Source organism: Pleuronectes platessa, chromosome 2, assembly GCF_947347685.1.
Source record: "Pleuronectes platessa chromosome 2, fPlePla1.1, whole genome shotgun sequence".
In the NCBI taxonomy this organism is placed as follows: Eukaryota; Metazoa; Chordata; class Actinopteri; order Pleuronectiformes; family Pleuronectidae; genus Pleuronectes; species Pleuronectes platessa.
In genome coordinates, this window is record NC_070627.1 from 4881891 (window position 1) to 4899831 (window position 17941).

A 17941-nucleotide genomic window follows, 5' to 3' on the forward strand; every position below is an offset into this window, starting at 1 on the left:
CGAGGGCAAGTGTCTGTAAAACCTCCGGGACTGAGAAGTTCTTCATGATTCTGTTAGAAGAACGAGAGGTGAAGGGACAACTCTGCAAATCTGATCAAATAAAGTCCACACAGGCTCCACCGGCTCTCTGTGGAGCTTTCAGCTGCACGTCATGGTCTTCATCAGCTGGATCTGGTCATGTGACCTTTATGTAATTACAACCGGCCGGAGAATGAACGATAAGAAATACACCAGAAATATGGGGAAAGGAAAAAAGAGCAATTCTCCACATGCACCTGCACGGAGGAGTTTTCTCTCAGGGAAATTCCAGTTTATTACATTCTTATTTAGATGTATGTGTTTCCCAAAGGTGAAGCTATATCTGGTTAATGAGACATATTCATCAGGGTTATCAGCAGGTTTTACATCAGTCAAACATGAGTTTTGTGTTATAATAATATATATTTTACAGAATGATGTCGTAACAACATGAAACCATCATGTTATAACATGAAAGCATCAGTTTACCAAGTGACAAATATATATTTATAACATTATTAATGCTAGAAACATCTAAATATGCTTTTCTCTTTCTGGCCTGGCAGCAAAATGCTTCTATAAAAACCACAAAGTCACAAAATCATCCACCTGCTGCTGTTTGTCTTTGTTCAGATGAGAAATTAAAATAGAAAAACATAATAATCATTCATATTGTTTAACGTTTAATCAATTGCTCTTTTTAATATCTTTAATCTTTCAGTTAAAAAGAGATGAAAGTTAGATGTTTACTTTGCAGACGCTCCCTGCCTCAGTCACTGATCGTTCTCACTGAACCACTGGAGGGAAGCTGAGAGCCGGGCATTAAAACAAACTTTAAATATAAAACCTGCTGTGACTGATGCCAATGCTCATGTGGTTTATTTCTCTCTCTCTGACCACAGCAGCAGGAACAGAGAGAGAGAGGGGGGGGGGAGGGGGGGTTTGAGTCACATGGGCGGCAGTCAGGTTGGAGTCACATGGTTCGTGTTTGCAGGCTGATGTGAGGGGAGGAGGAAGTTTGTGTAAAGAGGAAATCTGAACTCTTTCATGCAGCCTCCTCAACAAGTGGCAGCAGAGACGCGGCTCTGAACTCATCATGGAAATCCCTGCCATCAATCTCAAGGTGAGACTCCTGCTCTGCATCGTGTCACTGGTTTTTAAAAGGCTGACGTTCAAATTATGTGATGAAGTCAAGTCTGTTGCTCAATGTCTAATTCCTCTGTGTGGAAAACAAGGGGACACACAGCCCAGTGAACACAGGCTGAACACAGGCTCTCTGTGTTTCTCTGGGACGGCTTTCGTTGAGCTGATAAAGTTATTTACTGGATTTAGCCTCTGAAGATAATCAAACATTATATTTTTAAAAGTAGTTAAAAGTCTACAGAGCTGGGTTTTCAGTGGTGAGGAGCTGACATGTGGTGAGTTCCACTGTGGGAGGTGAGACATGCAGACGTGCTGATGAATCGACTCATTGTGCAGCAGACATCTGTGATTTCATTAAGATCAAACTGGAAAACTCATCTGAAGGGAATCTGCTGGTGGATGTGGCCACAAACCAGTTCATCACTTTAACTATAAAACAATCTGTGGATATCATAGATGTGTTTATATACAAAATCGTATCAGTTATTTCTGGTTTCTCCACTTACCTTCTATTAGAGAAACTTTTTTTCAGCCAGAGCCTTTAAATTGAATTACGTCCTTGTGCTGTTTCTAAAGGCCTCATAGTTTAAAAGCAGTTTGAACAAAACTCATTCAAAACTTGGAAACTTTTACTTTACATCAAAAGAGAAAAGAACAATTTTCATGAATCCAGTTCAATTCCGTTTGACTTTAACTCTTCAGCTTCTTCACCTTGAACTTTGTGAGTTCACATAGATTAAACAAAGGCTGCACAATTGTAATTAACCCTCATAATGATAAATAAAATCCAATTTGAAATTAAAATAAATGATTATGTCTACGTGTATTAATATTTTAACTAAACAAAACAACAAAATAACAATTTGTCCATTGCTAGGATTATCTATAGTATTTTTCATTACATATTATATATTTAATTATCTTATTTTTATTATCAAGAAATTACTTTTCCTTTATACTAATATTTTGGATTAAGCAACTAATTATTTGGGCTATGAATAGTCATAAAATAGTTAATGAAGTATAAAGTATTCATTAGTATTTCTAATATAAAGATAGTAAAAAAAAGTTACAGTAAAGTCAAAAATGTTTCTTATTGTTCCTCCCACTTCGAAACTCTTTCAGCTGTAAACATGATTGATCATCAGTTAAAGGTTATAGTTCATTTCCTTCATAAAGTGTTGAATAGATATTTAACAATCGTATATTTAACTCCTGTCTCCTGTTCTCTGTCTCAGGCCATAGTGCTGGTGCACTGGCTGCTTACAGTATGGTGAGTGTGAGTTTTTTTCTTCTTTCACAGACCTGGGGAATTTCACTCCTCGTCTGACACGCACACACACACGCACACACACACACACACACACACACACTCACACACACACGCACACACACACACACACACTCACACACACACACACACACACACACACACACACTCACACACACCCCTCTGTAACCTCCACGTCTGGCACTAGCCCCTGTGTGAGAACCTGGTCTGAACCCTGTCTGTCCTGCAGGGGCTGCATGGCGTGGCTGCCCACCTCCTTCGCCTGGGGGAACTTCAGCGTGCTGGCGGTGGGCGTGTGGGCCGTCGCACAGAGGGACTCCATCGACGCCGTGCTCATGGTGAGAGTCGGCCTGCCGTCGCAACGTCATGTGACCCGGAGCCGGAGTCTAACTATAGGCACCGCACTGCGTCTCCGTGCTAACCTATTTGTCTGAGGAATCTAGGGCAACCTGCGAGCGTCCCGCAGAGAAAGATGCCCCCCCCCCCCCCTACCCCTTTAACTCAGCTCAACAGTCGTGGTTTCTGCTTTAGTTCAGTGAGGCGGGTTTTACAAAAGTGTTTCAGACTTTCATTTCCATTTGATGGGGTTTTATTTAAAGGCCAGAAAATGAGAAATGCAAACTCCGACCTCAGAGCTACTTCCCAGTGACACCTGACCACTGGTGCCAGATGAGAGAAACTAAAGAAGACACATCTCAATTAACTCAATTAACTCAATTAACTCCAGGTTTCACTTTGGGACCTTTTCTAGAATGATTTCCATTTATCTTGTCGTCAATTGAGGAAATTTTGCACAAACTTTCCACAAATTTCTATCGAATTCACAAGAGTTTAAATGAATGAAGTGATTTTATATCCAAAAGGTCAAAGGTCACCTTCATGGAGACCTGTTGTTTTTTCTCTCAACATTGTTAAAGCACCAGAGCTCAGGATCAAAAGAGAGACTGGTTATATATTTCCTGCATTTTGATTGGTCGTTGATGACCCTAAACCACGAGGCAGTGATTGGTTCCTTTAGGTGAATAATTACTGTTCCCAGGATGTGAGATAATAACGGCCATAGAGGGATTTCAAAATTGAGATTTATTATGTTCTCTTGCATTGTGACTTGCAGTTAGACTTTTATCTAATTTCCTCTATGAAAGCAGTTTTCTTGAGTATAGAACAAAGTTACTTCTCCCCGTGGTGTTTTCCACATGTTCTGTCTCAAGCCTCTGTCTCTGGTGTCTTATCTCTGTAGTTCCTGGTCGGGATGAGTCTGACGATACTGACCGACATCATCCACTTTGGGATTTACTACGACCTGAACGAGTCGCTGCCGCTTCGGGCGAAGGACTTGTTCCACTTCAGCGCAGGGATGGCCATTCTCAACCTGCTGCTCAAACCCGTGACCTGCTTCTTCGTTTACCAAATGTACCGCGAGCGAGGAGGAGACTACAACGTCAACTTCGGTGAGTGACATCAGCCGCTCGGACACACAGTCAGAGTGCAGTGTTGGAAGTTTGTGGCTTTTGAAGAAGGTTGTGATGTGTCACTGAGGCTGCTGCACACCAGAGGATAAAGTCAGATTTGAGGCGGATCCAGAGATCCTGTTGTGTGACATAATCCTAATTTACTTAATTTTTATAGTATTTATTTCATTATTTATAGTATTTATAGGATAGTATTTATATTTAATAGTATTTATTTCATTTTTATATGTTTCTATATTTATACTAATTCACTATAGCAAATTCTTTGTATGCGGAAAACCTGCTCGGCAATAAAACCTGATTCTGATCCAGATTTTGAATCGGAGTCTCTCAGATTCCAAACATGATTCAAGTATTGCAAAAGTATTATGAAAGTATTATGAAAGTATTATGAAAGGAACAGTGATTGGACGAGTGAGCATTAACCTGCTTTAGCCAATGAGAGCGAGCTGACCAGGAAGCGTCACCCACCAGATGTTGTGTATCTGTGTTTGGAGCAGAAACATTTTGGTCTCCTGGGCCAAATAAGAAAATCTGTAAAACACTTTCACTGCAAATTGTTACCAAACACCGTGCCGCTAGCTGACAGCCTCGGCAGTCCACCTCCATTTTTGTGGTTTCGTTCAGACATCTCACGTTTGGAAGGTTTATAGCAGCAGCAGAACGAACTGGGAGTTTGGCGTCTAGACGTCTGGATGATATTTGCTCAAGTGATGAGCAAATATCTTTGACCTCCTGTGTGAGAGCCGACAGGTGGAGGCTGGAGGAGCTGAATCGACATTGAGGCGGGGCAGCAGAGGCATTTACAGGCAATGGGATATATGGGAAATATGTGCAGGTTAAAGAGTCCACCATACTGGGAGGAGGTGTGTGATAGACGGTTGTCGAGAGTGAGGCAGGTCACATGATCGCAAGTGTCGCTCTATTTTTCTGAAGTGAAGTTTGATCACAACAGTTTGTGAAAGTTCCCAAGTTCTCACGATAAAAAGATGAATATCGGTTTCACCTGTTGTTATGTCCCTGGTCTCCAATGTTTCTCAAATCTGCTTCAAGACTTTCTAGTGTGACCTCCACATATGTCAACAGGAAGCTGGAGCATGATCTCCTTTTATTTTGAAAAGGAAACGACACATTACATAACGAGACAAGGTTTCATCCAAGTTCCGATTCCGGTAAATTATCTGAGATGTGAGGTTTTTTCCACGTCCCTCAAAAAAACGTCCACAGCCCGAGTGCGACTTTGAGGTGCGATGAGACGCTGGAGTCCAGGGGGCGCTGTGAGGTCCTCGCTGTGTTGTGTTATGCTGTTTGTCGTGAACGCGCTCCTGCCAAGTGCAGCAGCCGACTGGGAGAGACTCACCAGCAGATGATCCCTCAGTCAAACTCATTAGTTCCAGTCACAAGACTTTAAATGTCCGGGCCGGGTGAGGAAATCAATTCTGCGTGAGCTGTTTATAATATCTGTGTCGTCCTGGTCACGCTGCATGAAGGAGCACATTAAACCAACGGAGGCCCGAAAAACACTGATCTGAAAAGCATGATGGGAAAAAAGTAGCTCGGCACAGATGTGAGGAGAAACAGAGACATGGAGAGGTTTCTATTGACCACTGGGCCGGTCTCTCTCCTGGTGAGCAAACACACGAGAGGAGCTCGTCCTCCATCGAGACGCCCGGAGACTCTGAAGATGATGTTCTTTGATTAACCGTGTGTGGCCATCGATTTGTGGACCAATGAGAGTTTTTCTATCAGAACTCCCACAGAGCTGCAGCTCCAGCCTGACTCTGAAATCCTCATACTCGTGGATTCAGCTACATGGATTAACAGTGTGTGTTTATAGTCATTCATTGTATTGATGGTAGATTCAGAGCGGTGCCATGCAGGGGCCAGTGAGCTTGTTTTCTTCATCGCTTGTTTTCAATCAGAACAAGAAGAAAATCATGAAAACACATTAAAACTCACTCAATCCAGATTTAATTGTGATCTGCACACACTCGTGAATATCAATCTCTTAAACATGCTTCTGATGTTCATTAGGATCCAAGAGTTATTCTCTGATAAACCAAAGAAAATGTGAATATCTCTCTATATATAGATAATAACGTTGAGGAAGTCGAAACAACTGGTTTCACATTAAAACTCGATCACATAAAAGCTGTAGAAGGACAATGAGAATAAATAAATAAGAATAAATAAATAAAATAAAATGTGATAGGAAAATTATTATTATCTCTTCATGCCATGACATGAAGAGACGCCTATAAAAATGGATTTGTGATCCTCAGGTCGGTCGCTCCAAAGCCCAGGGACCCTGATTTCTATGATGTAATCTATTACACTAGATATTTGGAAGTTTCATAGAACTTCAACTCTGCACCTGAAAAACCTTCATCTCCGGATTCAGATATCTGAATGCTGTTGAATCTGTTCTCTGTGGTTTTACACAGACTCAGCAGGTTGATCCATCAGACTGTGAAGTTAGTGACACACGATGTGTGTTTTAATCGCTGTCTGATTGCGTCGCTGGTGTTAACCAGTTTAACCGGCACTGGGCTCACTGGGGGACACAGGTAATCAGGTGAAATGTGGATTCAAGGCTCCAGCGCTCCCTGAGATTTGACTAACAGCCCTTTTTACGCTGGTTAAATCATTGCTTGATATGATAAAGGCTGCAAAACACAGCGATCTCACATTTAATATTGATTTGATCTATTATCTTGATCTACATTTGAAGAAGTGGATACAACAGTGTGTTTCTCTGCTGTAATAGAAACTGTAAATAAAGATGGACGACAGGTCTCCACTTCCTCTCACAAACACGAAGCCAAAATATCCCAAACACCGGAGCGGCCATCTTGCGCTGGTGATGTCATTTGAGCCTGCACAGTCATAGTGGAAGGGAGCCGCCCACTGACACACGTGCCCAACCAATCACGTCACAGTCTCAGTGGTCACATTCAGCGCCATGGAGGGGGGGGGTTACATGTTTACAGCTGGTTCGCGGTCACACATTCGATTCCCGTGTGTAATCTTGTTTTCTTGCATGTTCTGATCCGTCACCCTCCCAGTCCCTCTCTCTGTTTGTCACGCTGCACTGTCATGTCTCCTCTCCTGTTGTCTTGTGCTCTTCCTGTTGTGATTTGACCTTTTTGTTTTCTCCTCTCTCTCCTCTCCTCCGCTGCTGACCTTCGACCTCTCAGACTTAGAGACCTCAGTGGACAGCCGCTGCACTACGGACAGTGCTGACAGTTTCTTTATTGGCCGCCGCTATTGATTCCCCGGTTCCCTTTTTACCGTTTCTCTCCTCCAATCATCCTCTTCCGTCCCCTTCCACACAGGAAGTAAGATCACAAAGCTGCTGGACCAAAAAGAAAAAAGACTCTCTTCTTTCTCTTTGTCTGTTCCCACCTTCCTCTGTCTTCACCACCTTCCACTACCTGTCTTCATAGCTGTGTCTCAATGTGTTTGTATTCATGTCTATTCCATTATATGTTGATGTGTTTCTGAAATCAATGTTTTATTCATTTGATTCACTCTCCAGACGCCTCATTAGTGATTGTGTTTGCATTTATTTAAAGCAGCGCTGCATGATGGGGCACATTCTCAAATCAGCCTAATTAAAGACCACATATTGTTGACTCATAATAGACAATGAAGGCAACATGGTTTCATGTGCACTTTAAAATAGTAACACTATCAATAAAGTTGACACATGAAAGGAGACACATTCTGCTCGTATTCAGGTTCGTCTTTTTTAATGTGGGCGTTTGCATGAAAATGTTTAAAGGCTGTAATGTTCAGAAATCACTTACATACAGCGCTGCAGCTCCTCTTTTCAGCCTCTGTCTGAAACCCTGCTTTAGCTCCCGTCTCTTTTAGCCACGCCCCCCCTCCTCCTGAGTCTGCTCTGATTGGTCAACAGCTTCTGGCATTGGCAGGAATTGTTTACCTGGCTTTGTTAGGGGGCGTGTCAGAGTATCAGCTCAGCGTACATTGCACAAAACACGGGACTTGTTTTTGGCTTTTTTACATTTTTTTAAAAAGACCCAAAAAACCTATCACACAAGAGGAGAAAAACTGAAAGAGCATCATATGTCTCCTTTAATAAAATAAAAGGATTATCAAATCTCTCCACTGAGGTTAAGTAACTTGTGAGTCAGAGGTCGTGGTGGATTGGGACCATGTCAGAGTCTCAGCTGTTGGCAGAGCGTCACACGATGTCCTGTAAGACGTAACAGATGGATTAAATCACCAAACGGCCTCCACAGAAATCCGTGTGAGCGCTGGTTTCCAGTGTGAACAGGAGAGGAGGAGACGTTTAGCGTTCATCAGCGGGAGTGAGATTTACTGGTTCCAGCAGCGTAATCCACATTAATCCAGATGGGACCACAGGCTCAGGATAGGAAATCTGCATAACTTTGTCACTATTATAAAACATCAGAAGAAGTTTTTGTAGAAGCTTTAATATCTTTACAAAACCGTTCTTCAAATCAAGAGCGTTGATCACATGAGATTAGATGAGGGAAACATTGAGTGTGTGTGTGTGTGTGTGTGTTTGAAGACTTCTGGTTTATCTCCGCAGGTTTCCCCTCTGTATCACGGACCAGAGACGCCTACCAGTCCATCGACCAGCAGGAAGAGTCCTCCGCCCCGGCCAACCCCTTCAACCAGGCCGAGGAGAGCAAACCAGCAGTGCGCACATACTGAGTGAACCACACACTGTTTCTCCTCTGACACTCTATGCAGCAGTGCTCAGGGGCAACTCTCACAAATCGATTCAGTCCGTTTGTTTCCCGTACAAGTCGCTCGGCTGCAGCGCTGAAAAACAAATTGAATTCCTTTATTATGGTAAACCGGCCCGGTCTGGGTTTTAAAATGAAAAGTGGCGTAATTAAACCCATCGTAACTTTGTGTGTTGGAAGGTGGGAAAGTTTTTCTTTTTTCTGGTGAGCTCATTCATCACTGCTGAATAAATACTGGCTCCAGCAGTCCTGGGCTGTGTGGCTACTATTTTTAGTGGAACTGTTATTTTGTAGGAGTTTCACTGGTTTACTTTTCCCAAGTGTCTTGTTATTTTTTTACAAATGTGGCGTTTACAGACATTACGAGTCAATTGTGTTTCTGTAAATGTTTAAAGACTCGTGCTCTGCTATAGGATATTGTTCTTTTCCTGTTTGTGTTTTCTTTACGACGCAGTAACACTTTTTAACACCGGAGTTTGTCAAGCCTGAGAAACGACCAAAGCTGGAGTCTGATTGGTTTGTTTGTGTTGATCTATACAAAATCCTGATGAAAACAGCACTGTGTGAAATATACGTTTTTTAAATGATAGAGGAAGAATCTTCCCTGTTTATATATAACAACATGTTCAACCAGTTCAAATGTATCATTCCCTAGATTGTCCTTAATATAATGTAAATCTCTTTTTTCGAGGATGTGAAGACAGTCCCCTTAAAGGGAAGGTCTGCTCATTTTCAACCTGGGCCCTGTGTTTATCGATGTGGGAATGAATGGTGCTTCACAAAAACAACAACTTCAGAATCAGTCCAGTAGAACGTCTCCATCAGAAGCTGCAGTACAATGTAATCCTATGGGGCAACTGCGACCGTCCATGAAATGTCCCCTAAAAGGCTCAAATTGATGTATCAGGTCTTTCCTAAGAGTCTGGCTTGTAAGTTTTGTAAGAACCTTTAGAGTTAGGTTGAAAAATAACAGAATTCCCCTGCATTAGATTGCACACACTCATCGAAATCTATTGCCTAAATGTGCCGGACGGTAAAATTGTGACATTTTTGAAAGTCCTGCGTCCGTCCCCTTCATCCAGATCCACATCTACACTTATTGGGATCTTTTTTGACTCTTTTTTGAGTTGTGTGGTTGTTTTTGTGTAAATCCTGCTGACGATCAAATTGACCATCAAGAAACAACCGACAGGGGGTGAAAACATAACCTCTCAGTCCTGATCCTGACAAACTGCTTATCAGAAGATGTTCCTGTGATGTACAAGCAGCAGATATGAGACATTGATTTAACATCACCAATGATACGTGACTTTGAATCTTTATATTTCCCCAGCAGCTCTGTGCACGTCATTCCCTGAAGAGAACATGAAGTGTGTACTCTTCAGTGTGTACTCTCTCTGTTAAACACTGAGGTCAGAGCTGTGGCTGCCGACTTCCCTGAGCGATTTCCCCAATTTGTATTTTTTGTATTTTTAACACTCGGTTCTCTTTTGAAAGTGTGTCGAGCTCAAAGTTCCTGTTTTTAGATCCCAATTAGTGTAAGTGACAGAGCAGAGATGTGGTAACTGTGGATGTGTGAAGCAATCATTGCTCAGCGCTGTGAGAACCGGACGTAAGGTCAGAACTTTAAACTTCAGTTTGTTGCAATTGTATTTTTTTGAAGTTACACAATCAACACTAATGTTCATTTCTACTTCTTGTATGACTGTGGATTGAGAACATAGACTGTAAATAAAGATGCACAACACATCTCCACCTCCGCTCGTTGTTTTTGAGTTTTAAAGCTGGAATAACCCAGGTACGAATTCTGCCATCTTGGGCTGCGCACTAGCAATCGGGGGAGGGAGTTGAGGGTATCAAGGTCCCGCCCATAGACATGCCCGACCAATGGCGACTCACACTCAGCTGTCAATCATGATGTTTCACCCGGTTTTTAACGAAGAAAACGGAGACGATTTATTTAACGTGACCTTTTTTGTTTGGTCCATGTCCCATCTGTTACAAGGGGCGGGATTTATGAGCTATACTGCAGCCATCCACCAGGGGGCAACTGGGATACTGTGGCTTCACTTTTGTGTAGCCGTCATGTCGTCCATCTTCATAAAGTCTTTAGTTGAGAAACCTTGTCTTTGTCATTTTATTTGTAATTAAACCCAATTAAAAAGTCCCATCTTTACACCAGGAGAAAGTTACTCAGACTGATCTTTAATTAAGCTTTTATTTTATATTATTTACCGTACTTTTCGGACTATAAGCCGCGACTTTTTCCCCATTTTTCGACCCTGCGGCTTATATAACAGTGCGGCTTGTCTATGGATTTTTACAGCTAACGGCCACTGGGGGGATACCTAAATCCATGGATTTTACCATCCACCATGTTGACGTCACATTTGCTTCAACACGCGACAGTGGTACGAGACAGAACGACAGCGAGAAAGACGGACATTGCGAGCGCAAGACAGTTTGTGAGACACCCTCATTATGGAAAACAAACGTAGAAATGCATATGATGCAGCTTTTAAGTTAAAGGCAGTCAATTTGGCAGTAAACGAAGGAAATAGAACCGCTGCACGTAACCTTGGAATCAACGAGTCAATGGTGAGACGTTGGAGACGCCAACAGGAAGAATTGTCTCAGTGCAAAAAGTCAAAAAAAGCTTTCAGAGGTCACAAAAGCAAATGGCCCGAACTTGAAGACGTTCTCGAAGATTGGGTGAACACACAAAGAACAGACGGCCGAGGTGTTTCCACCGTGCAGATCCGACTGAAGGCCAAAACAGTCGCCACCGAAATGAAAATTGAACATTTTAGAGGTGGACCATCCTGGTGTTTCAGATTTATGAAGCGAAAGGGACTGTCTATCAGGGCGCGGACGACTGTGTGCCAGCAACTCCCTCCCGACTACCAGGAAAGAATAACAAACTTCGGCGAATTCCCACAAAGAAAGATAGAGGAATATTCCATTGGACCGGACCAGATCATAAATATGGATGAAGTGCCATTAACATTTGACCTGCCTCTCACTAGGACTGTTAACAAGAAAGGTGAATCGTCCGTCACGTTGAGAACCACCGGACACGAGCGAACAAATTTCACTTGTGTTCTTGGCTGCACAGCATCTGGAGTGAAGCTTCCGCCAATGGTGATTTTTAAGAGGTCTACAATGCCAAAAGAAAAGATCCCAAACGGCATCTCTTTTAAAGTCAACAAGAAAGGGTGGATGATGGAAAGCGTAATGAAGGAGTGGCTGAATGAGTGCTATGTTAAACGCCCTGGAGGATACTTTCGGCAAAAAAAAGCTTTGCTCGTTTTGGACAGTATGAGGGCGCATATAACAGATTCGGTTAAAGCAGCCATCAAGAGCACAAACTCCGTTCCGGCTGTGATTCCTGGGGGCACAACAAAGCATTTGCAGCCACTCGACATCAGTGTTAATCGTGCGTTCAAAGTGGCACTACGCGTTCAGTGGGAGGCGTGGATGACGAGCGGCGATAAATCGTTTACCAAAACGGGTCGCATGAGAAAAGCCACTTTCGCACAAGTTTGCGAGTGGATCCTGATGGCGTGGAGGAGTGTGAAAAAATCCACAATCACCAACGGGTTCAGAAAGGCTGGACTGCTGCGTGATGGAGAGGAGGACGCCGCCACACCTGAGGCTTTTCAGAGGCTGTTCGATTCCGACAGTGACGAAGAGGAGTTCGTTGGTTTTGAGAGCGACATCGAAAGAGAGGGGAGAGTGGCTGACGAAGCCCTGAACCTGTTTGTTTCAGACACTGAAGATGAGGACTTTTGTGGTTTTAGTACGGAGGAAGAAGACGAAGATGAGGATTAATGACTTGACTTTTCTGGTTACAGCCATGTACTTCACCAAATATGAAGAGGAGGGTTACGGTAATGACGTATTTTAAGCAACCGTGCTACTGCAATTTTAGGTTTACTGTCGTGTAACAGGCACTTTGTTTGTTGATGAAGATGAAGAGGAGGATTATGGTAATAACTTTTCTGGTAGGCTGATAACCGTATATTTTAAGCAGTTGTGTTACTGCAATTTAGACTTACTGTCGTGTTACAGGCAATTTATTTGTTGTTGTAGCTTTATATGTTCTGTAGCTACTATTGCACTAAATGGTTGAAAACGTTATGCATATATGCAACTTTTGTTGAAATTTTAATAAATGGGAGCTTCCCCAAACAGTTACATCTTTCCCGACAATCCCCTCTGTGCACGAACCATATGGTAATTACGGTAAACATAAAAAACCTGCGGCTTATAGTCCGGTGCGGCTTGTATATGTACAAATCATGCAATTTAGCTTCTGCGGCTTATATTCAGGTGCGGCTAATAGTCCGGAAAGTACGGTAGTTCAAATACTTGATCCCTGTTAAATACTTATTGTTTCTCGTGCTGTTTCTTCTGGATCCTCATGAAAATGTGAAAGTATCCTCAATTAAAACAGACGTTGTCACAGCTTCAGCTTCATGACACTCATTCTGAATAAGACTGGGTTTGAACAAGATAAAATAAAAAAACTGCTTCAAAGGTACAAAGACAGTTTCGCCTGCTGCTGTGATCAAACCTTCACTAAGTTCTGGTTCTTTCATGAAAATGCTGCTTCTGTGCTTTAATTCTTTTTCATTTCAAGGTCGGTACTGAATTTAAATGTTTTGTTTGCACCTTGTTTTTTCTTCTTTATTTCTTTGGAAATAAAAAATAGACCAATATCTGTTATGTGCAGGTTAAGTGGATTTCTATATTTGAATCATTTAAATTATTCCCGTGTCTTCGTGTAATTCTTGTCTTCTTCTCTGTGTTTGCTCTCACCCTGCTCCTCTCGAACATCCCTCTGTCTGCCTGCTTTTATTTATCCAGCCAGAACACACATTCATCTTCCTGCTCCTCCCGTCCTCTCGTCCTCTCGTCCTCTCGTCCTCTGGCCTCCTCCTCTTCTTCTCTTACTCCGCTGTGCACTTTCCCACAGACACTCCAGCCCTGAGCTGTAAACCATTTTCAGCGAGAGCTTGTCAAAACTCACCTCACGCTGCCCCACTCGGCACAAACCACACCGTCATCTGTGTGCTCGTCCCAAAAGGAAACAAGCCTCTTGAAAATTAAGTATTCTTCTCCTTTTCTCTTTCTGAAAATATACAACAAGCATAAGTAGAATCATAATACCTGTACCTGCAATATAAAACACCAGATTTTCATATTTCACCCATGCATGTCCCTGCAGGTGAGGGTCACTGTTCCTTAATACATTTCAGAACAGTAGTAAACAGAGAATGTGAACTTTGAGTCAAGGTTTATGTCCCTGATGACTTTCTTTGTCGTCTCTGGTCCGGCTGAATGCTCCATTGTCCCTCGAGTGTGTGGGCTGCGGAGCTCTGAGCCCTTGAGGCTGCAGCCTTGTTAACTCTTTATATCTGGTGGAGCCTCCTGGGCCTCTGGAGAAGACATGGATGGAAACTGTGTCAGCGCAGCAGCGACAGAAACGATCCTGTTCACATCCAGACGCAGGAACGTGTGCTAACATTCCACTGATTGAACAATATGAAGCATGTTCAGGGTCTGAGTCCAACTCCAGTAAGTTTTAGTGGAGAGACTGAGGCAACGTGAGGATCAAAAGTTTCCTCTGATAATGAGGACGTAGATGAGAGAAGTTGAGGCAAGAGTTTGTGTCTCACACCGACTCTGAATTCTTTCAGTTAAATCAAGCTTCATTCAATTGGTCTGTAATTTGATTTACTTACACAATGCTCTAAATTTGCTCCAAACATCCGGATGTAATTTGAAGCCAAATATAAAGCCACACTGGTACATTTCTAAATTTATCAATTCTAACTAACTTCTAGCTCGACCTCGAGAATCGTAATTCACACAGCACATTAGACATGTGATCAAAACGTACATCACATGGTATCTGGAGAGTAAACCAAAAATGGCGCCCTTGAAAGGCCTGGACTCTTAAACTGGTTTCTAATTGGATTTTAACTGAGTTTGTTTATTCCCGTAAATGCTCCAGATGTCCTCGTTCTCCCAGCAGCCACTGAGACGTCCCCGCCCACCTACACATCTGTTCCTTATTGTCTTTGCTGTATTTCTACCTGAGAGTTCACCTCCTGTGATGTTCCCTCCGTCCTCCTGCGTGTCTCACTGGGACTCCCTCTGTGCTGTGGTCAACTCTCCAGCCTGTCACCTCGTTACCTGTCTTAGTTTCCTGTGACCTGCCCGAGTGTCAGTCCAGCTTTCTGCCTGCAGCTCTGAGTTGACATCATTGGTTTTAATAAAGTTAAATCACATCGGCGACGAGGCCAAATTTGCCCAAAAGCAGGGTAACACCTAAAATCAATTAAATAAAATAATCCCAATAATCTGTATTTTGTAGCTGGATTTCTCTTTGAGGGTCTGGGGGAGGGTCTTAAGCAGCAGGCAACCTGTGTTAATGATTAATTTGCTCAGAGCTTCTGACCACACTGGGAGGCCGGGACTGTGGAATGGAAAAACAAACTGGTGGGGAGGTCGATGGTGGAGAAACCAACGAGCTGCTGATTAACACGGAGCCGCCGGGTTCGCTCTCCGGAGTCCTGACACGTCCTCGGGCTCACACCTGTGATTCCTCCCGTTCAAGGACACGCTCACCCGCTGCCGCCATTGTTGTTGGACGCAATAAGAAGGGAACTCAATTTGTCAGCTCTGTTATTGCGTTAGCGAGGGGGGGTTATGAAAGAATGAGTTTGCGGGCGTCAGAGCTGCAGACGTCTTATTAACAGCGTCGAGATGAGACTAATATTTCTGAAATCTGATTTATGTTGAATCCAGAAAAACATATTTGGTGAAGAAACTACTTTTAGTGCTTAATTCATATTTTTTTTTAAAGAAAATCCACTGCACAACTGATCTGGTGTCTGAGTTAAATATCAAATAAGTAACATTCGGCCTCTTTATCAAACTTTAAACTGATCAGAATCAATACTGCACAGTGTTGATTCAACACAGGCAATAACACTCATAGGGTTTCATATGAACTATTGATTCAATACCTTGATATTGCTTCTTTTTTTTTTCCTTATGTTGCTTTGTTCATTTCAGTTATTTCGCAGGATTTTTCTATTTTCCCAGGAGAGAAACTCACCAGTTTCAAGGTTACAAGTTATTTATCTTTTTCTATATATAAGTATATATGGTATATAACGGTTTGAGAAGGCAACAAGTGAAAAGACCTGAATTAATGCACCACCACAGAAACTGTCCCAAAACAAAACACATGTGGAGTCACCATCAGGCTCAAGCTGCGTCTGGCTTAACGCTAAATGCTGAAATACTTTTGCCGACATGTTTGTTCATCAGCAACATAATCTAAGATTTAGACTTTTCCATTTTCAGGGACACATTCTCCACAGCTGCTTCCTGCGATGGGCGCTGTTTATCTGTTTGTCACAAGAACTCACTCGAATCACGTTGATAAACAAAACAAAACTCTTCTCAGTGGCGACTTGAGACGAGTGTTAAAGAGGAGCATCGATAACAAGCTGCTTGTGTTTCCTGTGGCCAAAGTTAATGTTGTTTATACATCTCCATCTTTTCCTGCTGCTCGAAAGTGGCCTTTGAATTCAATAGTTTCATAATTTATCGTTATTTTATAACATAAATCTGTACTTTTCACTTTACTTTTATTCGACTGCATTTTTATCTAACTCATTTTACTTCACTTTATTTTAACTAACAATATTTTTTATTTGGCTCCAGTATTCCAGTGCACCGCTGTGTTTTCTATCTGCAGAAAACATGAACTCAATATAAACCAGACTTTCCCACTGAGTGCAGACTCCCAATTATTTCTAAATAAATGAACACAACGAAAACGATAATTAGCACGTTTTCATTCGCACTTCCCGATGCAGGCAGAGCGGGGGGGGGGGGGGGGGGGGGGGGGGGCGGGGAATACAAACATGAACCTGAGAGCAGCTGGGATCAAACTGAAACCTCTGGCTGTGACTTCTGGGTCAATCATACAGCGGGGGGGGGGCACTGAGTGATGAAATATATTGACATGCCGTGACCTACAGGTCTGTGTTTGAGTTTAGATGCACAGGAGAAATAATCCGTCTCCTCCGGGTGGGCAGATATTTGTGGAGGAAAAGGAAGTGAAGGAGGATTGTTGAACATCTGGATCAGTAACAGAGAGAAAAGGAGCAGACACATCAAAAACCCTCAGAGATGAAAACCAGTGTTCGCAGGTGATATTGATTCCGGGATGACATTTTGATGCCTGGAGCATCTCCAGTCCCCCGGGGGGCGCTCTCTCAACCCCCTGACCTTTTCACACTGTAGCCTCGTCCATCTGCCACCGGTGATAACGCCATCGGCATTGATTCCATTTCCCCTCCAATCGCACGGCGGCCCACAGAGAAGGGGGGGGGGGGACAAACCCCCTCGACATTAGGCAAAGGACTGATTGGCTGCAGTTGTTAACACTGTCTCCTGGGGGGGGGGTCCTTATAAATTCATGACAAAAGAACCATCATGAAAGAAGAAGAGGCTGAGAAATCCTGAATTCTACTTCTCAGTGAGCATTGATTTCCTAAAACACTGGATCCTCCAATGAAAGCAGTGATTTGAGACCTTCACTCAAACCTCAACGTGAAAATCGAGGTTCTCCCCTGATCTTCAGTTCCACATATCTACTCCACTTATTAAAGGGCCTATAGATAAGTTTAGGCAATCACAGAAACCATGTTTGGAAATATAATGATAAGGAGGTGGGGTTTATGACCTATACTGTAGCCCGCCAACAGGGGGCGATCAAGATATCTTGGCTTCACTTTCGGGGGTCGTACCATATCGTCCTCTGTGCTCTGACTGAATTTAAAGTTACAGTCTGTCCTGTCACTTTCTGATAGTGAGTCAGTGGACGAGTCACAACCTCTCGTCTTGTCAACACAACGATGGCAGAAGCTCTCGGCAAACGACCATCACCTGCTACTGGCAACAAACCAGAGAGAACTAATATCATTTTTTATTAAATAAAAAAATCCCCTGTTCTGTAATCGTCTTTTAAAGCTCCCATCTATATCAAAGTCTACAGAAATGTATTAATCTGTAAAACTGCAGCGCTGCAGTTCTCGAGGCTCATCGCCGCAGTTTTGTGTAGCACGATTAAGACGTCCATGTGTTTTCATTCTCATTATTTAACCATTTGTGGTTTTATCTCAATCTGTTCTATTTGGTCTAATTCGTTTCTTCGGTGACCCAGTTTTTCCATGGAGACCATTAAACATTCA

The 17941-nt window shown here is 42.8% G+C and overlaps 1 protein-coding gene across 4 annotated transcripts; it reads left to right on the top strand.

The window, feature by feature from the left end:
- Positions 1–996: 996 nt before the first annotated feature.
- agtrap (angiotensin II receptor-associated protein) lies at positions 997–10418 on the top strand. 4 transcript variants are annotated; one of them, XM_053443076.1, is made up of 5 exons: positions 997–1141; positions 2400–2434; positions 2682–2790; positions 3693–3903; positions 8504–10418. In XM_053443076.1, exons 1-5 carry the CDS (start codon positions 1115–1117, stop codon positions 8626–8628), a joined length of 507 nt encoding a protein of 168 aa, XP_053299051.1. In that variant the 5' UTR covers positions 997–1114; the 3' UTR covers positions 8629–10418. The 4 variants fall into 4 exon arrangements, with proteins under 4 accessions (XP_053299051.1, XP_053299072.1, XP_053299065.1 ...); XM_053443097.1 differs by having other exon boundaries at positions 1077–1141; positions 2400–2440; XM_053443090.1 differs by lacking the exon at positions 997–1141 and adding an exon at positions 1164–1455.
- The last annotated feature ends 7523 nt before the right edge of the window (positions 10419–17941 follow it).